The sequence below is a fragment of the Dipodomys spectabilis genome, unplaced genomic scaffold (genome assembly GCF_019054845.1).
Source record: "Dipodomys spectabilis isolate Male_0828 unplaced genomic scaffold, ASM1905484v1 ptg000036l, whole genome shotgun sequence".
Classification (NCBI taxonomy): Eukaryota; Metazoa; Chordata; class Mammalia; order Rodentia; family Heteromyidae; genus Dipodomys; species Dipodomys spectabilis.
The window spans coordinates 3,342,709-3,367,401 of NW_024870713.1; the positions used below are offsets into that span (position 1 = coordinate 3,342,709).

General features: G+C 40.6%; 1 protein-coding gene across 2 annotated transcripts in view; it reads right to left on the minus strand.

The window, feature by feature from the left end:
• Positions 1-422: 422 nt before the first annotated feature.
• Pbx1 (PBX homeobox 1) overlaps positions 423-24,693 on the minus strand; it is a 298,114-nt gene continuing 273,843 nt past the window's right edge. For both annotated transcript variants that reach the window (XM_042677330.1, XM_042677329.1), the window contains one exon: positions 423-1,934. Coding sequence is in view for 1 of the 2 variants with exons in the window: in XM_042677329.1 (XP_042533263.1) it covers positions 1,914-1,934 (21 nt within the window). In the remaining variant the exon portion in view is untranslated. The remainder of the gene's footprint in view (positions 1,935-24,693) is intronic.

Genomic DNA, 24,693 nt, shown 5'->3' on the forward strand with positions numbered 1-24,693 from the left:
AACAGCTTACTGCCTCCTGAGATAGCTGACTCCATCATTAGGCATCCAGTTTCATGGCAATCCTTTTGTATGTGCCAGACATATGCTTCCTATGGTTTCACCCATGTGATATACCTCCAGATATTTGAAGCTAGATACCATGCACACCTTCTCCCTTACTTGTCCCACAATGACTACTTCTTCTTGCTTCTAGAGTAGTATCAACAAAAAGGCCCTTAAATTCACTAAGAAGGTCAGAATGCTAATTCCGGGACATCTGAAGGGAAAACAGAATGTATCCATGCCTTTGAATGGAGGCAGAGCAATACTAATAATACAATAAAAACAACCACCACCACCTAACATGCTAATGGGCAAGGAATGTTTGCCATGTGGGAGGCTCTAGGAATAACATTTTACTCACATGATCCAAATCCAAAATATTCATTTATGCAAGAAATATTTATTAAGCACCTAATCATTCTAGAAACTTGGGGAATACAGCCATAAAGAATACAAAAACAAAACAGAATGAAAAACTCTGCTCATATAGAGCTTACATTCTAGAAACAAGCAATAAATACAATAACTGAAGGCTCTCTTACAGTATGTTAGATGTCATGTATTAAGGAAAACCATTATGCAAGGAAAGGAAATAGGCAATGCCAGATGGTTTGCAAGTTTAGATACTGTGTTTAAGGGATGTATCTTTAAAAGATAATGAATAAAGACCCAAAGAAAGGACATGAGTGACTGCTGTGAACACCTGGGAAGATTGTCCCAAGGATAATGAACAATAAGGGCAAAGACCCTGAGGTAGGTATTATTATCTCCATTGTACAGATGATTAAATGACTTGCCTAACTGCCTGTTGCTTGGTTGTGGAGCTGGCATTCAAACTCAGGTCTGGTTACTATAGAACCATTTTGCCCAGCACACCTGCCCAATGGTAGTGACATAGACAATCTAGAAATCTTCATTACAAGTGATGACAGGAAGACCTAGACAAGGGAAGTAACTTACTGTGATGCATACATGTGGATAATGACTGGGCTTTGACTACAGTACAGTCACTTCTTCTTCTCCATCTCTGCCTCCTGAACCCAGGCTTTTTATCCTCTGGCTAAAAATATTTCTCAAACCAATTGATGGCCTTGGTAAAACTTTATCATGCTATCTTTGCTCTTAGGCATTTGGGTCTCTGGGTTTGACCCAATTCCACCTACCATGGTATCTCTGAGCAACTATTTCTGTTACTGGCAGGTGTGGATTAGAAACAATGCCTAGACTATGGAGTTAGGTAAATCTAAACTTGAAAATACACTCTATGCTTTTCTAGCTATGTGACCTTGGGCAAGTTATTACACATTTCTGACTGCCAGGCTTATCATCCTTAGAAGGAGAGTAGGAATGTGTCCCAGAGGTGTGATAGGAATTACATAATATAATACATGAACAGCACCTCACACTGAGACTGGTATATGGACGATGCTATAATTGCTTTCATTGTCCTCTCTCTTATGTAATTAGTTGTATTTTCACATGCAAAACTCTCACTTTTTAAATCTAGTATAACTGTGAGAGTTGAGAGGTTAGCTTACATATCTAGCTAGTCACCACATTTTATATTACATGGTGGTACATAGTAAATGATTAGGAGTGATTATGTGATTGCTGGATGAGGGGAGGAGAGAAAGAGGAGTGATTATTGCTTTGGGACCCTGTTGGTACAACCAGCATCTAGTTGCAAAATCTTCCAGCTCACTGCTCACCCAGGTTGTTTTGGCTGAGAAGAGTGGCCAGCAGATATCCTCTTGTTTCTTCAAAAGTCAGTATGTGTCATTCTAGAAGAGAGGCCACTATTCAGACAGGGAAGACAATTCTTTAATCTTGATTGAAGAGGAATAGCTGTCACCATCAGGGCATCCCAACAATCAGTAGGTTCTGGAAATTTCCTGGTAAGAAGGCAGAATTCTAGTTTAGCTTGCAACCTTTTAACACCCTCTACCCACCAATCTTTCATCAGGGCTGCTATCAAAGAGTCAAATTGACCGATTTCAGCTTTTATTTCTTTTGCCTACCCTCTGGCAAGATCTCAATGAGCAGCTAACCAGCTGAATATAGGAAAAGGAAAAGGCGCAGACCCAGATGACTCCAGAGATGGCTCATCAGCCACCAAAAATTGAAGTTACTTTTTCATTCATGTTATGTAGAAAAAAACCTCTTCCATTGTAAATATTAGCAATAGCTCAATAGACTAATGTGTGTGTGTGTGTGTGTGTGTGAGAGAGAGAGAGAGAGAGAGAGAGAGAGAGAGAGAGAGAGAGAGAGAGAGAGAGAGAGAGAGAGTATTTTTTTTAAAGAAATAGCCAGGCACTGGTGGCTCATGTCTATAATCCTAGTTACTCAGGAGGCTGAGATTTTTTTTTATTGTGAAAATACTGTACAGAGGGGTTACAATTACATGGGCAAGATAGTGAGTACATTTCTTATCAAGCATTGTAGCCTCCTCCTTTGTTTACCCTTCCCATCCCTTCCCAGCCTCCCCCCCCTTCCCCCCCCCCCCCCCCGGCCTCCCACCCAATCCTCTCCCTCACCAACACCAAAGTTGTAAAGTTCGTTGTCGACATGACAACTTGTACTTCTCATTGTTGCAACGGGTCCACTTGTATCCTTATTTAAATGACTTGTTTTTCCCCTTCCCCTCCACAAATTATACCGACATCAAATACAGTGAAAGCAGGGGTTATACTGTGGGGGAGGGACATACAAAGCAACAAAGAGATAATCTTATAAATGCATTAGAAACAATTGCACCAAAGGAAAAAAATCATTTAAATACATATCTAAAGGTTCATTTTCCTAACATCACATTATCTGACTTTTTCTGCTTGACTCATACATATACTAGATATTGCAAATAAGGGAAACCATGGGACCTATGTTTCTTTGGGCCTGGCTTACTTCACTTAATTTTTTCCAAGTCTTTCCATTTCCTAACAAATGGGGCAATGCCATTCTTTCTGATGGAGGCATAGAATTCCATTGTGTATATATACCTCATTTCCTTGATCCATTCATCTACTGAGGGGCATCTGGGTTGGTTCCATATCTTAGCTATGGTAAATAATGCTGCAATAAACATAGTTGTGCTGGTAGCTTTAGTGTGGTCTTGTTTGTAAACATTTGGGTAAATGCCCAAAAGTGGGATTGCGGGGTCATAGGGGAGCTCTATGTGAAGTCTTTTGAGGAACCTCCATACTGTTTTCCAAAGTGGTTGAACAAGTTTACACTCCCACCAACAATGAGGTAAGGTTCCCTTCTGTCCACATCCCCTCTAGCATCTGTTGTTGTTAGAGTTCTTGATTTTTGCTATTCTAACTGGGGTGAGGTGGTATCTCAATGTTGTTTTGATTTGCATTTCTTTTATGGCTAGGAGGTTGAGCGTTTCTTCATGTGTCTATTGGCCATCCTTCTTTCTTCTTCAGAGAAGTTTCTCTTTAAGTCTTTAGTCCACTTATTTATTGGGCAGTTGTTTCTTTCAGGATTTGTTGTTGGGGGGTTTAATTTTTTGAGTTCCAAGTATATTTTAGATATGAGACCCTTGTCAGTTGTATGGCTAGTGAAGATCTTCTCCCAATCCGTGGGCTTTCTATTGATCTTGCTAGCTATGTCCTTTGCCATGCAGAAGCTATACAACTTCATGCAATCCCATTTGTCCAACCTTTCTTTGATTTGTTGTGTTTCCAGGTCTCTATTAAGAAAATTTCGACCTGCGCCAAGGAGACCTAGGGTTTCTCCTATTCCATCCTGTAATGTTTTCAGCGTATCTGCTTTGACTCTGAGGTTTTTGATCCACTTGGAGTTGATTCTGGTGCAGGGTGATATATAAGGATCTAGCTTTAGTTTTCTACAAGGAGGCTGAGATTTTTTTGAGGTTCAAAGCCAGCCTGGGAAGGAAAGTCCATGAGATCCTTATCCCCAGTTAACCAACATAAAGCAAGAAGTGGAGCTGCGGCTCAAGTGGTAAAGTTTAGCCTTGAGCAAGAAAAAAGCTCTGGGACAGTGCCCAAGCCCTGAGTTGAAGCCCCAGGATTGGTACACACACACACACACACACACACACACACACACACACACACACACACACACACACACACACCACCCCACAAGAAATAAAGCAATTCAGTTTTAGCATTCCTTCTACATAAGCTTGTTTAATCCTCATGACAACTCTATGAAATAGTTATTATTGCCTTTGTTTTCCAGATGAAACAACTGAACTTAGAAACATTAATACACTTGCTCAAGCTTATACAGCTGGTAAACTGCAAACACAAGACTCCACTCTACATGTTTTTACTTTGAGTCCAGAGGTTTTTTCTACCCCTACCTACAAAGGATGGCTGAGGAAATCTATCTTGACTCTGTTATTGTAGGTCAAGGAAAGTTCACAGGGAGGTACACAACTGTCGCATATAGGTGAAATGAGTTCACAGTCAAGAAGTTTTGCCCTGAGACACTACCACAGAGAGGGTGTTATTTTCCTACTTTGTAGCTAGGGATGAAGAGGAAAAGAAAAGAATGCATGAGAAGAAAGTATTCTAACTAGGATTAGAGGTATAAGCTACTGTCATTGGGTAGTAATTGTAACTTCTGGACTCAAATATTGGCTAGAGCCTAGACTTAATCTGTAGAAGAGGGGCTATTATCAAGTAAAAGAACAGGTAGTGTACAGCCAAAAGTTGTAGCTTTCTAGCTCTTTCTTTATTTTTCTACCTCTTACCTTTCACTTTTTCTTTCCTCCTTCCATCCCTCCTTCTCTCCCTTCTTGCTGTCCTTCCCTTCCTTCTCAACTCACTTTTCTTTAGAGATCTTCTGAATATCAACTTGCTTTTATGTTTTAGCACGTAAATGAGGATAATTCTTTCCAGTAAAATTCCCCCTTCCCTCCAGATTCCCAGAAGCCTTGGAAGCATAGTGGTAGGGGAAGGAGAAGGCTGCTCTGGCTACAGCTGGGTGCCAGGAAGCCAGAAAGCAGCAGCGTTCATAGAAGCAGAGCCAGAGAGGGCTGTAAGTGCTAAGCTTGGAGCAGATGGCAAGGAGAATGGTCCACCAAAGACCCCTAGGTACTCTTGCTAGCCAGAGGGGTTTCCTTTCAGAGTGTTCCCATTAACACATTTTCTTGGCTTTCATTTTATGGTTACTGGATGAGTGTCTGTTTGTTCGTTTTTTTTTTTTTTTTCCTTTTCCAAACTGTCCTTATCAGTAATGCAACAATAGCTAATTGAATTAGCTGACCTGAATGGCAGCCAGTTTGAGCTAATTTGGTTTTGCTAGTGCTCTCTGGTACATACAGAACTGATAAACATACTTTCCCTCCAGATAGACAGTGAGCTTTGCAGGGGGTGTGGTATGATTGTGTGAGTGGCTTCTCCCCAAACTCCATGTTACACCTGTGGGAGTTAGGTCTTGACCAAAGGTGAGTTATTCTCGAGTTAGTATTCCCCAAGGGCCTGTCAAATATGTCAGCTTGAGAGATAAAATGGACAACTGGGAAATTGGAAAGGCAAAATGCCCAGGATTATGATATTGGGGGAAAAAAACTACTCCCTTTAGCAGAAAGAACATTCTGCTAGAGACCTGGACCTAAGCCATAGTCTGACCTTCCTTGAACCATTCCACCTCTGTATCTCAGCCACCTGATGCATGGTAATAATCATCACCTCACTTCCTTCCCAGCTGTGACAGGACAGCATACTGTAGGATCTGAGAGCCTTGACACATGGAAAGAATATGCCAGTCAAGAAGTCTCCCAGAGTGAGTAGAGCACCTCCTCACCAAATGCAGTCTCTGCTTTTCATGAGTAGGTACAAAACAGCATTCCCCTTTGGTCCCTAGCACCTAACATGGGAGATCCCCATAGGAGGCACTCAACCTGTTTAATGACATGAGAGATGAATAGAAGTATGAAGAGTTGGTGTAGAGATGAGCTAAGTCTGAAGAGGCTATGATACAACTGGCTGAACATTATAGCATACAATCTTCCTGTCTGTATTTTCTACATCTCAATCCTCAGGAAAAGAAAAACTATATCAGAAAGACACAACTATTATGTCAGATTTATTTACAATTGGTCAAAATACTTATTTTATGCCCCTGCTTTCTCAGAACATCACTCTGCATCCCAAATCCTTCTTGTACTACTGCCCCAACTAGGTAAATGACCAGGGAGGCTTTGGGGTTTCCCTTTTTTTAGTACTTCAATGGAACAGGTATCAGTGTGCACCTGCTCACATGGAATATATGGTGTATGCAAGAAATAAATCGATTTTTAAAAAATGTTCAAGAAGGGGAGATCTTTGTAAAAATACTATATTAAAAAACTTCAATTATGACATTGGTTTTAATTGTGCTTTGGCTATCCAGTCTCTCTCTCTATACACTTGCCCTAGATAATCTCAGTCACCCCAAACTTCAACTACATTCTACACATTGAAAACTCAAAATACTTTGTCTTCAACACTGACCTTACACCCAAGCTTCCTTATTGAAAAGCACAAATGTCTGATATAGGTTTCTTCCTGGATTCTGTAAGATACCAAAAATTGTCTCTATTGCCTGCTTACAAAAAGTCCATTTGTGTCAAGCCTCTGTGGTATAGGTGGCTCAGAGACTTCAAGTCCATATCCTCCAAGTAGCTCACCTCCAAGTAGTCATTAACCCTATTGACATTTGCTTTCTGTGCTTTGAATCTGGGCCTTTCTTAACACAGGAATTACTTTATATTCTTCATCTCTTTATCTTCTCCCTTAAAACAGCACTTTAATATATATTAATTGTGAAAACACCATACAGAAAGGTTACAATTGCATGAGCAAGGCAATCAGTACACTTGGTATCAAGCATTGTTGCCTCCTCCTGTGTTTCACCTTCACATCCCTTCCCATCACCGCCGTTCCCCGCCCCCGGCCCCCGCGCCAACGTTGTAAAGTTCGTTTTTCCACATAACATCTCATTGTTGCAATGGGTCCACTTGTATCCCTATTTAAACGATTTGTTTTTTCCCTTCCCCTCCCCAGATTTTACCAACATGAAATACAGTGGAAACGAGTTGTACCATGGGGGAGGGACATACAAAGCAACAAAGAAATAATCTTATAAATATGTTAGAAACAATTGCAAGAAAGAAAAAAACATTTGAATACTTATCTTGGGGTTCATGTTACCTAACATCAACTTATCTGACCTTTTCTGCTTGTCTCCAGAAAATAAGGAAAACCATGGGACCTTTGTTTCTTTGGGCCTGGCTTACTTCACTTAATATAATTTTTTCCAAGTCTTTCCATTTCCTAACAAATGGGGCAATATCATTCTTTCTGATGGAGGCATAGAATTCTATTGTGCATATATACCACATTTTCTTGATCTATTCATCTACTGAGGGGCATCTGGGTTGGTTCCATATCTTAGTTATGATAAATAATGCTGCAATAAACATAGTTGTGCTGGTAGCTTTAGTATGGTCTTGTTTGTGATCATTTGGGTAAATGCTCAAAAGTGGGATTGCTGGGTCATAGGGGAGCTCTCTGTGGAGTCTTTTGAGGAACCTCCATACTACTTTCCAAAGTGGTTTTTTATAAGTACATTAAAAACAACAGCAAGAGAGATAAAACCACTTGGGCCCCTATCTTGGGGTTTCTTTCGCTTAGCATGATCTTATATGGTCGTATATACATAGCTTTTGACCTTTTTCTGCTTGTCCTAGACATACACTAGTTATTGCAGATAAGGAAGACCATGGGACCTATGTTTCTTTGGCCCTGGCTTACTTCACTTAATATAATTTTCAAAGTCTTTCCATTTCCTAACAAATGCGGTGGTGTTATTCTTTCTGATGGAGGCATAGAATTCATATATATATATTTATATATATATATATATATAATATTTTCTTGATTCATTCTTCTACTGAGGGGTATCTGGGTTGGTTCCATATCTTAGCTTTGGTGAAAAATACTGTGATAAACATAGTTGTGCTGGTACTAGTCTTTTGAGGAACCTCCATACTGTTTTCCAGAGTGGTTGAACAAGTTTACACTCCAACCAACAATGAAATAGGGTTTCCTTCTGTCCACATCCCCTCCAGCATCTGTTGTTATTAGAGTTCTTGATAGCCAACCTAACTGGGGTGAGGTAGAATCTCAATGTTGTTTTGATTTGCCTTTCTTTTATGGCTAGAGAAGTTGAGCATGTCTTCATGTGTCTAGTGGTCATCCTTCTTTCCTCTTCAGAGAAGTTTCTCTTTAAGTCTTTCGCCCACTTATTTACTGGGCAGTTGTTTCTTTGAGGATTTGTTGTTGGAGGATTTAGTTTTTTGAGTTCTAAGTATATTTGAGATATGAGACCCTTGACCGTTGTATGGCTAGTGAAGATCTTCTCCCAATCCGTGGGCTTTCTATTGATCTTGCTAGCTATGTCCTTTGCCATGCAGAAGCTCTGAAGCTTCATGCAATCCCATTTGTCCAAACTTTCTTTGATTTGTTGTGTTTCTGGTCTTTATTAATAAAATTTTGGCCTATGCCAAGGAACCCTAGAGCTTCTCCTATTCCTTCCTGTAATGTTTTCAGGGTATCTTCTTTGACTTTGAGGTCTTTGATCCATTTGGAGTTGATTATGGTGCAGGATGATATATGGGGATCTAGTTTTAGTTTTCTTCAGATGTTTTACCAATTTTGCCAGCACCATTTACTGAAGAGGCTGTCTTTCTTCCATTCTATTATTTTAGCTCCCTTATCGAATATTAGGTAGCTATAAGCCTGTGGGTTCATTTCTGGGTCTTCATTTCTAGCCCATTGATCCTCAGGTCTGTCCTTGTGCCAGTACCAAGCTAAAACAGCATTTTTTTAAAGTCAGAGAGATCTTGTGCATATTGGACACATAAGAAATGCTAGTTCCCTGAGATGAATTAAAATCTTCTTCTTATCTTTCTCCCAAACAAATATTTATTAAATAACAATATTTGTATTGAAAACAACCTGTACTGAAGCTGAATTTTCCCATTCTATTGTAACAATTCCAATGGACTCAAAAGTGATGGTGAATTTTCGAAGTTGGGATAAGTGCAGTCTCCTTAGCTGGGACTATTGAACATCTACGTTAACTCAGAAGTTTCTCCAGTGCTTTCAGTGCCAACTTTGTTCTGCATGCCATGATTTCTTCTTTGCAGATTCCTTGCCTTTGACTCTCTCACAGTTGACCTTAGAAGCAGGTATGAATTACTCTTCATAAATTAAAATATTAGGTTTATATCATGACTCATTGAAAATATGTGGTATCTCTTTGTAATTGCTATTCCAATAATAAGTTTGTTATTTTATCAACTATATCTTAATTTTTACTTAACTGTTGACATTCTTTGCTAAAAAACCAAAAAAAATGTTTTTTTTTTCTGTATAACAATGTCCCTCAAATTTTTTTTTTTTTTTGTTGGTTGTGGAGCTTGGACTCTGGGCCTGAGAGCTTTCCCTCAGCTCTTCAGCTCAAGGCTAGCACTCTACTACTTGAGCTACCGCGCCACTTCCAGTTTTCTGGTGGTTTATTGGAGATAAGAGTTTCACGGACTTTCCTGCCTGGGCTGGCTTTTTTTTTTTTTTTTCTAGACCATTTTTTTTTTTATTGTGAAAATACTGTACAGAGGGGTTACAATTACATGGGCAAGATAGTGAGTACATTGTAGCCTCCTCCTTTGTTTACCCTTCCCATCCCTTCCCATCCTCCCTCCCTCCCCACCCAATCCACCCTCCCCCCCAAGTTGTAAAGTTCGTTTTTGACATGACAACTTGTGCTTCTCATTGTTGCAACAGGCCCACTTGTATCCTTATTTAAATGACTTGTTTTTCCCCTTCCCCTCCACAAATTATACCGACGTCAAATACAGTGAAAACATGGGTTATACTGTGGGGGAGGGACATACAAAGCAACAAAGAAATAATCTTGTAATTGCATTAGAAACAAATGCATGAAAGAAAAAAAACATTTAAAATACATATCTTAGGGTTCATTTTCCTAACATCACCTTATCTGGCCTTTTCTGCTTGACTCATACATATACTAGATATTGCAAATAAGGGAAATCATGGGACCTATACTTCTTTGGGCTTGGCTTACTTCACTTAATATAATTTTTTGCAAGTCTTTCCATTTCCTAACAAATGGGGCAATGTCATTCTTTCTGATGGAGGCATAGAATTCCATTGTGTATATATACCACATTTTCTTGATCTATTCATCTACCGAGGGGCATCTAGGTTGGTTCCAGATCTTAGCTAATGGGCTAATGACTTAAAGAGAAACTTCTCTGAAGAAAAAAGAAGGATGGCCAATAGACACATGAAGAAATGCTCAACCTCCCTAGCCATAAAAGAAACGCAAATCAAAACAACATTGAGATACCACCTCACTGCAGTTAGAATGGCAAAAATCAAGAACTCTAATAACAGATGCTGGAGGGGATGTGGACAGAAGGAAACCTTATTTCATTGTTGGTGGGAGTGTAAACTTGTTCAACCACTTTGGAAAACAGTATGGAGGTTCCTCAAAAGACTCCACATAGAGCTCCCCTATGACCCAGCGGTCCCACTTTTGGACATTTACCCAAATGTTTACAAATAAGACCACACTAAAGCTACCAGCACATCTATGTTTATTGCAGCATTATTTACCATAGCTAAGATCTGGAACCGGGCTGGCTTTGAACCATGATCTCAGCCTCCTGAGTAGCTAGGATTATAGGCATGAGCCACTGGCACCTGGTGTCCCTCAAATCTTATATTAACAGTTTGCATCAGAGTGTTATGGAAAGGAAGGCAGTTGTGTCATAATGAATAATAACAGTCTTGAGCTAGAATTCTCTTTCTACCACATATCTATTCCAGCTTTCTGGCCTGCAATATATGGATAATAATGCCTTCATGTACTTACAGGATTCTCACAGAGGTTAAAAAGAGTGAATTCATATGTCACTTTTAAGAATCCCACAATGCAGTCAGGTTACTGTAACTTGATAATAAAGAGTGTGAACATTTTATTTTTAGTATTTAAAATTTGTATATGAAAGGCTCAATAGCTATATGTGTATCATTCCATAAAAAGATGTTTATTGAAATAAACTCCAAGAAATGGAAGCAAAAGGGTTTTTTTTGTTGTTATTTTGGGGTTTTTCCCTCTCCGTTGTTACTGTTTTTAATTTCTATACCTTTTGTCTTGTATGTAAGTTTGTCTGTTTGGGGGAGGGTAAGAAGGAGGACAGAAATGGTGGGACCAAGGTGCACAAAAGCAGCAGTGATACTCACTAGACACTATGTTAAATATGAACCATGCACCTTGTGGGGAAATGAGGTTGGGAGGGAAGAGGTGACATTGTTCACAAAGAAATGTACTCATTACCTGAATTATGTAACTGTAACCTCTCTTGCACATCACATTTATAATAAAAATAAACTAATCATACCATAAAAATAAATTCAGTTGAGCTCTAGAAAAAAGTAAATGTCAACAAAAAGTTTGCATGTGAACTGCAAAATCAAGTGCTTTTCACATATAGATTTTGTGCAGGACAGTTGACAGAGTTCATAGATTAAAAAAAAACCCTAAGCCTCAAACAGGGTAAGAGACTTACTTCTTGGTACATAGATAATAAATGACAGAAGTGGAAGCTGAACTTTGGACTGCATCCAAAGCTAAAATTAAATAAGATACATACTAATTATTCAAAGTCCCCAACTCTATAAATAAAACAAAGACAAAGAAGATACTTGGATGAATCTCAAAATAATTATATGGAGTGAAAGAAGGCAGACAAAAACAAGAATATACTGCACAATTTCATTTGTATAAAACTCTAGACAAGGCAAGCTAAAAATAGTGACAGAAGGAAAATCGGTGATTGACTGGGGTGGGAAGAGAAAAAGTGTAGGTCGGATAGATTTCAAAGAGGTAAAGTTTGTGAGGTCATCTTTATTATCTCGGTTATATTGCTATGCTTGTGAGGCAAATTTTAGTCAATTATATACTTCAAATGTATGGTTTGTTGTGTGTCAATTATGCTCAATAAAGCTGTTAGCAAACAAACACTTGAGCTACTTTCATACTTTTAAAAGCTGGCATGTTAAACAGAAGGGTAATTAATCATTATTAAGAACATAGCCCAGTGATAAATAAAAAGACAACAAACCCTCAGATATTAAGACCTCCAGAGTTCACAGGAACAGGATTACCACACAATTCAAGCCACGGTTTAGTGGACCAACCTGGTTCTCACCTCCTCCTCCCGGATTAGTTGTTGAAGTGACAAATCATTTCAAAAACCTTAGTGTTCTTGTCTAAGAAGCAACAAAACTTGAATCATAGACTTGCCTAAGAATCAAATGAGATAATGTCCACCGAAGTGCATGAACAATGTATTGGAAACATGGCTATCTTTCTATCAGTAGTTGCATTAAAGGTAGAGATCAGACTCCACCAACTGTGGGGTCCAGGATGCATTAGGTCCAATAGGGCCAAGAAGCAGGATTATTTGGTGTAACCCCAAAGGAAGATGTCAATCACCACACAAATGTGTGTCCTAAGAGCCTAGCGCTAGGGGGCCATAAATCACTTGGATAGTCTTTCTCAGATTCTCAGAGACTCTCCCCTATCTGCCCCCTGCTCCACAAATTTAGGTCTGACTTCAGAACACAAAGGGAAAGTGGCTTCAGCACTAGGGTGCGTCTTTCTGCTTTTTCTACAGAAAATACTAATGCATTCTGCTTTCTTCCTCTCCTCTATTACCTTAATGTGCTGGCCTGGAGGATAAATCAGATAATAAACACAGAGCACCAAGTGAGCCCAGTGTCTGGGTCACAGGAGGCGCTCAATAAATGTTAATTCTCTGCCCTCAGCCTTTTATAGATTGGCCCTGACTTCTGAGAAATGCAAATCCCTATGCACTCACCTAAGTCTACTTTCAATAGCCCTGCATAGGAACCTTTTTACTACCCCCTTTAAAGCCAGCCAGAATCCCTCTACTCTGCTAATTGTCCCACTGAGACAGGGGAAGAGTGAAGTAACTCCAGAAGAGGCAGAGGCCCAAGCCTTCTCACAGAAGAGACTGCTGCTGCGACTGGCTTTACGAACCTGGACCTCATTCATCTTCACAGACATTGCTGTGCCATCCATTTTAAATGATGTGGAAGAGGACCAGTTTATCAAGATCAGCATGCTACTGTATTATTATGATTATTTAGCATTTACATAACACTCTATTTGCAAAGTGCTTAATAATAATTTATTTATTACTTCATCTAACTACTCACTAATGGAAAATTCAAGGGGTTGTCCTGAGTTCATTGACCTCTGCTCTAGAAACCCCTCAGGCCATTTCCAATTGCTGCCCAAAATGCCTGGTATAAAATGTTAATGAAAAACTATTTGGCATGTGTGTGTGTGTGTGTGTGTGTGTGTGCACGCGCGTTCACGCGCTCGTGTGTGCACACGTGTTGTGTATACACAAATATATGACACACATTTAGGCATATGTATTTCCCTTTGGACACTTGTATGGAAACAATACTTCTACATTATAAAGAATAAAAAATGAATGTTGCTTATGCTACAAATCACTAAAGTAATATTTCTAGAAGTCACATTGAGTGGACATAAGACCCCATTCCACTCTGTAGTTGATGGGATAATGATGCATATGTACCATACTAAGTTCTTTCTAGAAGTGCTCAGAGCCCAGCTCAGGAATATGGTTGCGCACAGCCCCTTCCCTGGTAGTCCTTATAATGCCTACTGGGCACCACGGTGGTATGTGTTTTTGTTCTAGAGATCTTCTAGGGGTTGGCTGAAACTTTTTCCAGTCAGTCTGTTTCTGTATTTTCCAATTTCCTCAATCAATCACACTGCTCCATGTGTGTTTTCAGTTTCTGCTTTGCCTTAGAATCCAGCCTGCTACCTGAGCACGCAGCTGGAATGCACTCAGAAGCCAAGCCCTGTGTCATCAGGGGAGTGTCACAGGATGCGGGTTTTCTCCACTCAACTGTTGGAAGATGGTTTCAATGCTTTCAATGGTTTTTGAACTTTTTCCCTTTCCATCTCCAGTCTCCATCCAAAGGAGTTTTGTAGTAGAGAAACATACAAGAACAGTTTACTACTTCAAGGACTCCATTTTCCTACTTACAATGATCTACATACAATGATTCTACCTCTGTGGGAAAGGATTATGAGTGTGAGTTGAGGTATGTTAAAATTAGACAGTAGGAATTTATTTATATGTATAAAACATCTATATTTAATGTGGTAGAATGTAATTCATATAATTGAGTAACTAAAACAACATGACTTCTAATACTAACACATGTGCATTAACACATTAGTCGCTAGTAGAACTATCACAGAAGAGAGAAATCATGAAAACAAGACTGCTTTCTAAGACTTAGGCCTAATCCCAGAGTCTAATGGCTTCCAAGGTTCTCATATCACACTCTATACCATAGGGGAAGGAAAAACTTAAGCCAATCACCCCAGCAGGGAACAACTCTGTAGAAAATGTACATCTCAGAATCCTTGGAAATGGAGACTTTATGAGCTTCTAGATTCGTCTGTGGAGGTCTTTGATTTTAAGCCAAGAATCAGAACAGAGGGAGTGTACCAGCTCCTTTTATGTCCCTGGTTGTTTTACCTTTTTTTTTTTTTTGAACTGTTGATCTCCAAACAATCTTTGAAGGAAATCTTTTTATTCCCCCTGCACTCCTCGGTGGTCTCAGGTCAAAGCCTTCTGTCACAAATAAGCCATTATGAGGTTTAATTTGTGTTTTTGGAATTAAAAGTAAAGGGGAACAAAGGCTTGTTGTTGTAAGGCCCATTTATAAGGCGGTCAGTGGGCACTGGCTCTGAGTGTCACATTTCATACTGGTGCAAACTTTAAAGCACGTTCATAATATTTTGGATAAATTCATAGATTTAGATATAGTTAATTCAGAAGGGTATGTGGATGTTTAAGAAAACATTAGGAAGGATATCTTAGCCTTTCTTCTTTTAGAAGCTTGTTCAAGGAAAGTATAGCACCTCCACCCCAAATTGCCAATATCAGAGTCCAGCAATAGTGTAGGGATAGAATCTAGGGCATGGATCTTTAAACCATGATGTCAGATAACACAGCAAAATAATCCAGCACTTATAGGGGCCAGTATCAATTACCCTCAAACAAATCACATCTCATTTGCATTATTTTACTATTTAGTAAAGAAGAGTTTGGAACAGTACAGAATTATTCTATGTCTCCAAAACAATGAAGAAAATTCCTTCTGCTGTTCCTTAGGATGATGGGAGGTAATGTGGAAAGTGATGCGTTGACAGCAGTCACGTTGGAGGAATCCACCCTCAGCCTGAAGCAAAGCACTGGTGCTGGTTTGTTCACAACATTAAGGTGATGGTAGGGAGTACAGTGGCTTTATACATGACATTCAGAGCCAGACAGAGCTGGGTCTAAATCCCAACTCCATTACACAGTGGTTGTGTTTCCCTCTGAAAATTCTTTAACCTTTCTGATTCTTTTACAGTTTCTTTTTACATAACACACACTTCAACCAATGAGAACTGGATGAATCAGTAAGCACAGTGGTTAGAGAAGACTAAAAAAAAATGGCAGCTTTTTGCTGCACATTAACTATGAATATACTGGATGACAAAATCCAGATCCAAAAAGGTCTCACTAGGCAAGACTCAAGGACTAAATCTAATAGGATGGCATTTAACAAGGATAAATGTAAAAGTACTGCAATTAGATCTGAGCAGCAAGCTGCACAAATGCCCGGGGGGGAGATGGAGTTTATCAACAGTATACCTGTAAAAAAGGCTGGGGAGCATTACTGACACTTTGCTCATTAAGGGTCAGTGGTGTGAGGAGGCTGCCAAAATGCTAATGCTTCCTGGGCAACACAAAACAACAGAGGAGGAGATGATGACTATATATTTCGTCTTTTTCTAGGTATCACACCTTAACACAGGTGGGGATCAGTTGTGCTTTTTCTGATGACACAGAACCAGTCAAAGCAAAAATTAGTGAAGGCAAGAGAAACCCAAAAAAGGCTTCAGAAATACGTGTGAAAACAATTGAAAAGCAGTTATGTGAATGGTGGATTCGATCCTCTGATAGCAGAATTTTCCACCTCTTTTGCTCAGGAGATAATAGGGATGATGAGTGGAAGTTACGTTATATGTAAAGAAGCATTTTCCAGCTATTAACACTGTCCCCAAATGGGGAGGTAGTAAATTCCACATCACTAGAAACATCTAGGCAGAAGCTACAGAATTGCCAGCAAATGATGTCTCCCAGAGCAGGGCTCCATCTGAATTTTATTTGTGATAGAAATTATGTGAAAAATCTTGGGCTGGGAAGATGGCTTAGTGGTAGAGTGCTTGCCTTGCATGCACGAGGCCCTGGGTTCAATTCCTCAGCACCACATAAACAGAAAAAGCCGGAAGTGGTGCTGTGGCTCAAGTAGTAGAGTTCTAGCCCTGAGCTGAAGAGCTGAAAGACAGAGCCTAGGCCCAGAGTTCAGGCCCCACAACTGACCAAAAAAAAAAAAAAAGAAATTATGTGCAAAATCTTTTTTTTTTTTTTGTTATTCTGGGGATTGAACTCAAGATCTTCTGCTTGCTAGGCAGGCGTTCCATTACTTGAGCCATATTTTTACTCCTTTTTGCTTTTAGTTTGTTCTTCAGATAAGGTCTTGATCTTTGGCCTGGCTGGTCTCAGATTGTGATCCTCCAACTTCTGCCTCCTGAGTAGCTGGGATAACAGGCATGTAACACCATACCCGACATGACAAAGTCTTTTAAGTGTATGCATAGGTTTATAGTCTTCTTTAGATACTTTATAGAACCTGGAATTCTACCCCCCCCCCCCCAAAAGACTAAGATGAATTGAGTTGGAATATCATTTCTTTCAACATGTACTAATTGTACTATTTGTACACATACTAAACATACTAAATATGTACACATACTAAATGTGCTATTATTTGCTACTAGAGTAGGGACTGGATAAACAGAGATGAACATCGTATTGTCTTTGTCCTTGCAAAGTGAATCTTTGCATTTGGTGCTTTCTGTTAAAAAAATACTTGAAAAACCACATTGCTTGTCTATACTGTAATAAAGAAATGAGATAGTCCCTTTCCACATTGGGGCTGTGACAGAGAGAATCAAAGTACTTTCTCCATTGTTCCCATTCTTTGGAATCCAGGCTTATTAAGGACTTGTAGCAGATAACATTTGACAAATCAACAGATATCCTGAGGCTCCCCAGGAAGGAAGGAGCTAATCTCTGGCATGACCTTCTCTTCAAGACCCTGTCCCAGCTGTCCATGGTCAGGCAGGGTCATGAGTGTATCCTAAAATGAGATGCTATGAAATCTGTAGGAAAATCCTTTTGAGCAGTCCATGAAAACCCATTGGCAGCTGCTGGTGGCTGTCTGCACACCCACATTAAACTGCCAACCTGCTTTACATTTATTTACCCACCATGTAGTGCCTATTTATTGAGCCAATAAATTGGAGGCAGTAATATCTACCCATGAAAATACTGCCTGGCTTCCAGGGCCTGCCTCTCACTCTACCTTCCACACAGGTCTCCACAGGTGCCCACAGCCCTGACTGTAAGTGTGTGTGTGTGTGTGTGTGTGTGTGTGTGTGTGTGTGTGCATGTGTGTGTGTGCCTTTCATTATTACGCCCCCACTATTTACAAATTTGTGCTATCATGTAACTGGATTCTGTGTAAATTTTGTGTAGTTTTAGACTAGATGATATGTTGTCTGACAAGATTATTAACTCCTGCTGACTAGGAGAGAGCCAGAGCCCCGAGACTCTGTGAGACCCAAAGACGTGTGACCTGGCAGTCAAGTCAGTGATCATATTTGAGTCTTTCTTAGTAATTTATCAGAGCCATGTGGAGCCAAACCTGGGAAAGTAATCTGCCTTGGTCTTGGCCAAAGGGCTGTCCAGTCTCCTTGATAAGCTGAGTAGAAGTCTCCATGGGATTTAACTGTAGATTTTGAGTTGTAGTTTGTGGAGTATTTTTGGGGTGGCCTAAAAGCTCCATAGAACACTATTGCCAACAGATGACTACGGAATGTCTCTGGCTAGCTACGACATGGCATCATTGGGGTGGTATTTTGATTTTATTAACATTATGTAAAGTTGTTATTAACTTATGTCAGAGACACTGGTTTTTACCTTTACCCTGTCAGAGGCACATCTATGTGTGGCTAGAAGAAACCTCCTTCTCTGCCAGCCAGAGTCTTCTAGCCATGTTAAGAGAGCCACTGACAGAGGTGGGGCAAATGTAGTATAGATAAATAGAAGATGATTACAATCCATAAGAGAAAGATAATTAACATCCATAGCTTCTCTAATTGTGAAATGCAGTGAGATCCCACAGCTGCCTGAAACACAATGGTTGTTAACTATTAGAGGGACTCAAATTATCTGGATCAAAACCCCAAGTCTGGCTTTCTGACTGAGTATCTTTTCTCCAAGCTGAAGAACACCTAGAAGATGGGGTTCTAGGTTTGCAGACTACAAGGAGGAAAGAAGAACTAGCCAGCATTTCAACAAGTCAAGCCTCTTCCTGACTCTAAGCCACTATATCTGCTTCAAGAAAGGTAGGCTTCTCCAAGAATCAATCCTTGAAGCACAGACGATTTCTTCACATCACTGACACAAATCCAGGAATTTTCCCAAGTCCAGATTTCAGATAGTCTTTCCCTTGCCTCCTCCCTTGGACCATGTTGTTTGAACATAAATCAGGTTTCAGAAGTTGTGGATGGCTTTTGAGTGTCTACCTTTCTGTTATTTCTTGTGGATAATGTCATGATCTGAAGTCAGGTGTGATCTTGTGGATAATGTCATGATCTGAAGTCGGGTGTGATCTTGTGGATAATGTCATGATCTGAAGTCGGGTGTGATCTTGTGGATAATGTCATGATCTGAAGTCGGGTGTGATCCCTAACTCTGAATATGGAAGCCAACTTCCCAAACACAAGCCTAGGCCCTTTACTGTGAAGCTCCTGTTGTTGCTCTTCCTTCCTTCAAGTTGCCTGGATGCACAGAGACCACCACGCCACACAAGCCCCTTCACAGTTCTCCCGACACCTGGGCTGGCCGTGAAATCTCAAGGCTACCCTGAAGAAAGGACACCTCAGTGAAGTCACTTGCTTTGAAAATGGCCCCCAGAAATCAGTTGCTGCAGGCTCTGACTCAATTGGAAACCATTAGCCATTTTCTCAAGCTGCTCCTTTACAGAGGTGGAAGTGTACAGTTAGCTGAACTGCTTGATTCTTTCTCTCTCCATTTTCTCTTTTTCCTACCATATGAAATGCTTGGGGCCCACCTGAGACTTAACATTTGTCTGTTTTGAGAATAGATGAGTATTTATTAGAATTAAACAGCTGGGAGCTCTGTGATATTTAGACGGGTATTAGGAAGAATGTATGAGAAGAAGATAATGCCGGGTCTTTTTTTTCTGTAAACCAGCCTGGGCTTAGTTACTGAGGGGATTTCTTGGGTCTCCTGTGAGAACCAGATACAGTTAATTTCCTGCAAAAGCTGCAGGCTGGGTTGCGCTGATATTGCAGTGTTATTTAGAATAGAAAGGTCAGGCCTGAGATTGAATAATCATTGACAAGAAATCCATGGGGGATAGGAAGCAGTTGGTGAGCAGTGACTGAAACCTGTGCTGACTCCTCCCCTCTTTTCTTCCTTTCTGGGTGTCTGGCTGATAATGGGGGTCGTTTTCTTTCTGCAAAGGTTTTCTGAACCTTCAGAGTCGATGGGAAAGGTGAGAAACAGAGCAAGTTTTTAGGCCATCAACTGAACTGGGATACTCAACCCTACAGACTGAACAGATCTACTCCAAAGCCATTGGCCTTGGGCCCCTGTGTATGAATTTATAAATTGCTCATTAGCTTGGAGCAGTTTGCCACTGACAAGGCATTTTTTTTCCTGCTTGTTCTCCAAGCTACCGTCTGTATAGCCTGACCTGAATAGAAGGCCACATTAGGGTGTTGGGAAAGCAGAAAGGGGAATCTGACCGATAGGCACCTGCACATAGGATCTCATTAATCCTGGTGACCCTGAGACCACTGCTTTGCTAAGAAAATTACATCAATGGGTATGTACAGAGCCATTAAAACTATGCATAGTCCACCACAAGCACAATCACCTAGAAATACCTTTTCCTGCTTATTATGCAACCACATCTTCAAAGCCCCTTTTTAAATATTTTTATTGTAAAGATACTGTACAGAGGGGTTACAGTTACTTGAGCAAGATAATGAGTCCATTTCCTATCGAGCATTGTTACCCCCTCCTTTTGTTTTTCCCCTACCATCTCTTTCCTCCCCACCTTCCCAACTCCTCCCGCCCCAAAGCTGTAAAGTTCATTTTCAACACAGTGTCTTCTTGTACATCTTATTGTTACAATGGGTCATCCTGTATCCTTGTTTCAGCATTCAAAGCCACTTTTCTGTATCAAGGATGTAATATTTCAAGGAATTAAATTAGAGGCAATTGGCAGGATTTCTTACCCGGTTTGTTCAGCTGGAAGCTACAGTCTCCTAGACTCTCCATCAGACCATTCTCTAGATGAGATTCCAGAAGCAAATCTTGAAATGTGCTTTTGAGACTGCTTTAGGGCAACCTAAACATCTCTAAGGTCAGATCCTTCCTTAAGAAACTTATTCCATAGTCCCTGTCTGTTTCATCAGCTGCAGAACTGTAATGACACCTGCTCTATGCGGCTCACAGCATTGTTATGATGCTCCAAAGAAGTGTCTTAGCACACGTCCTAACATGCTAGACCAATTAGTGGTACCCATGCTATAAATGTGTGCAGGGTCATAGCCCAGCTGTCAGATGGCAATCCCCGGAGCGCCAAGTAGGATGACCTTGAGAATGCTGTCTCCACAGCACCCTATGGCATCCTTTTTGCTTTTGATTTATCAATGCGGCTTTCTCCCCATGCAACATCATAAAGACAGGTTGTGTGACACCTTTACTGCCATGTACGCTGTGGAGTAGGGATAACTTTTTTTTTGTCCGAGGGGACCAGAGTTAGAACCTCACCTCTGCCCTCTTAAGGCAGACTTCTCAGGCTGCAAAAGGCTTGTCCATGTCAGTTACCTTGGGGTAGGTTGGGTCTGAGCCCAGGACAATAGAAACATGGCCAAGGCCTAGTCAAGTTTCTGCAACTCCTCACTGCCCCCTCTTCCAGTTTGCTCTGATGGCTGCCATCCCCAAAGTTTATAGGTATCATTACCTATGAAAAATCTGTTCCATCTGAAGACAGTCGGGGCTGGGGATGGGTGGCAGATTGCAATTTAATGATCAGATTAAAATATGCTAAAGCAAACAAATAAATAAATAAAAAGCCCAGCAGCCTGGAGCACCACAATTCATTCCGTGGGCAACAGAAGCTGGGGCTCCAGGGACTAGCTCGTAACTCACCCCACAGGCAGGTTTAGTAGGCTGTTACTGTATGACCACAAGGAGAAACAACTCTCCAAGAAAGATTTACACTGAATGGCACTGGAGGCTGAAGGGCTAGGGGACCAGGAAGAAGGGGTATGGGAAACTTAACAGGTCCTGTGCTAATAATAGAAAAGAATGAGTTCTAAACTGACCCATGTCAAGAACAGATGTCCACATCTCCCTCCTCTCCCACGTCCTCTCTGGCCCCTGCATCGATCACAGTGATTGAGACACTTTACTCCCTGGTAACTGAATATAACACCACAATGCTACTTCCTATATCTTGCCAGACTAGACTCTCTTCTGAGAGAAGAGGTTATAGTTTTTTCCTCTTCCTAGTCCTAATTTTAGGCAAAAGTGCCTACACCCAAAGCAAATACTGGAAGGATAACTGAATGAACTATTATCCCTTCTCATTGAGAACCACAGTCATCCTAACTGTGCTTAAGACCCCAGTGGGCACAAAAATCCGAGGGTACAAAAGCTTATCATGTGAAATTATATGCTTTCAAACATCTCTGGACTACACATAATTTCTAATACAATGTGAATATTGTGCAAATAGTTGCTAGACTACATTACTTAGGGAATAATGACCAAAATTCTGCATATGTTCAGTACAGATACAACTTTTTCTGCATATCTGTGATCTGGTTGAAGTTATGGCTAAAGAACCTGCAGAGATGAAGGGCTAGCTGTACTTTATGCAGGAGATCTGGGAGAACACAGACAGGAGAGAAGCGCAGTATTTGAGGCCCAGGGGGTCTCCTCTCTTCCTGGCTGCCCTCTTCATCTTCCTCAGGGACCTTCCATGTTCTTCCTAACCTGCCTGACATGCCATGCCAGTTTGTCTCCTTTATTATAGCTCTGTACTTACTGGTCATCCTGCTATAGCTCTCTTTTGGTTCGTTATTATATAGTTAACTAATTTGTTAGTTGAGTTTGAGATGCAATTGTATAGGAAGACATATTTAATCATGGTGACCAATCCAATTCTTTTTGTTCCAGACTCTCAGTGAACTGTATGTCCTTTATTCGTATTACATATCCAAGTTACAAGTTACCAGCATACACTTATTTGTGTAAATAGTGGATTGCCATTAGACATCACCATTAGACAGTAAGCACTTGAGAGAAGGGACCAGGAATTATTATTGTTATTTCAAGCACGCAGGGTGACACCCAGCTCAGAGCAGGCTCACAGGGAACCTGTGGTGATTAGAGAAATGGAACTTCTGGGATGACAGTCATTCCAGAAGCCCCCACCCTGCCATATCCTGTCATTCCATTGCCCTCCACTGAAATGTGTTTGGTCATTATATTACAGATCTCCACAAGTGTAGAATGTAAAAATGAGCAGAACAGCTCCCTGCCAGCGCCCTGCATGGCTATGCATTGCTGCTATGTTTGAAGGAAGAGAAGGGTGAGGATATCTGAGATCATCATTCATTTTCCCCCTTTGGGGAAACTTTTATTTTTTCATTCACACTCAGCAAATGATGCTCTTGTACCAATAACAAATGTCAAATGCTCTGCCTGGGACTTGGGGGAGACAGAACATTAGCAAAGGAGGAGCAATTCAGTGGAAAAGGACAGAATTTCTGTTTAAGAACTGAGAGACCAAGTAACAAATGTCACCCAGAGACTCCAGGGAGATAGCTTTGCATTAACAACCACAACTACTGAAAACAATAAATACACCCATGACTACCTGCAATCATTGGCACACCCTGCACCCTGGAATCCTCTGTGGAATCTCCTTCTCTTGATTCTTATCTCTTGACCCTGTATTATCTCTGGGAAATAGTGCTGGCTGGACCTGCTGCTGGGGAAATTATAGGAGGAGCCACGCAAGCTCTAGATGAACTATGCACTACATGCACATATTCTTAAAGAAAGCAGTTATTGAAGGATCTTAGTGATCTTGAGCACTGCTATATTCCCAAAAGTTAGCTATTAGTATTACTCACATTGGGTGGAAGTGAATTCTTGTTTGACTGGGTGAGGGTTTAGGAAGGTGTTAATCAGTGACAGTGACTTCGGGATACTTGTCCAGCATCCTTCTACCTCTCCATGATGTCAGATACATTAAAATAACATTTCCTCAGCAGCTTTTTTAGGCTTCCTCATGTTCTATCCCTTGATGAGATTAATTACTTCAAGGCATCCAGCAGTAAGAAGGTTTATATTTGAACCAAAATCTGTCCCCGTAAACCCAGTCTAATCCTAATTCCCCTGTTTTATGGCTTTGTTAATGGATATCGAAAATGTAATTTATGGTCTACACTTGTAAACTGATGAAGAGCTGTATCAATCCCCAAGGACTCAGAGTTTATAGGTGGCTTTTGTTTCACCTTTAATTTTCTTTTGAGCTAGTATTTTACTCCCTTGGAGTGCAAAGCAGTACTGGCACATAGGATGTGGTCAGTACACACTTGTATATTGTAAACATGCACAATAAGTGCCTACCTAGTGAATATCTATGATGAGCCAAGCAACAATCCATGAGGGAGAAGCCCAGGGGACTCAGAGTTCTCAGCAGAGATTGTGCTGTGAGTATAGAGTCTTGGATTGGCAGTTAAGCAAAGCCTTAGAAACTTACAAAGCAGGTGAGGATGTTGACAATCTGAATAAAGCAGTAATATATGAAGAGGCAGGTCAGAAGATCTAGTAATAAGAGCTGGTTTATGTCATTGAAGACCAACATGCAGTGGTTTGACTGGGATAAATTTAGGTGCAGAGAATAAAAGGTCAGTGTGATTGCTGAGGTTGCAATCTCTTGCTCTTTGGAACCAAGTGCGAAGTACTCAGCTTGGACTCCCAGGCAATGCAGACAAGCAGGAAACCAATGCTCCCTGGGGACCTGTTTTCTTAGATGTGTCTTAAGGCTGGGTCAGGCCAGACTGGCGCAGAAGGCCCTCTGTGCCCCAAGCTTTGAAATAGCTTACAAGAGTCCTGCATTTGACAATCTGGTTCCCATTCAGCTACTGCTCCTGGTATTGACCGGTATGAAGCTGGAAGTCTCTGTCAATTGAGGTTAGATTGGTTTGGAAGACACACAAATAAACCCCAAAGACTAGCATTTGTAGAACAGAGTTTTACTTGAGCAAAGATTTAATATATTGCAAATATATTGC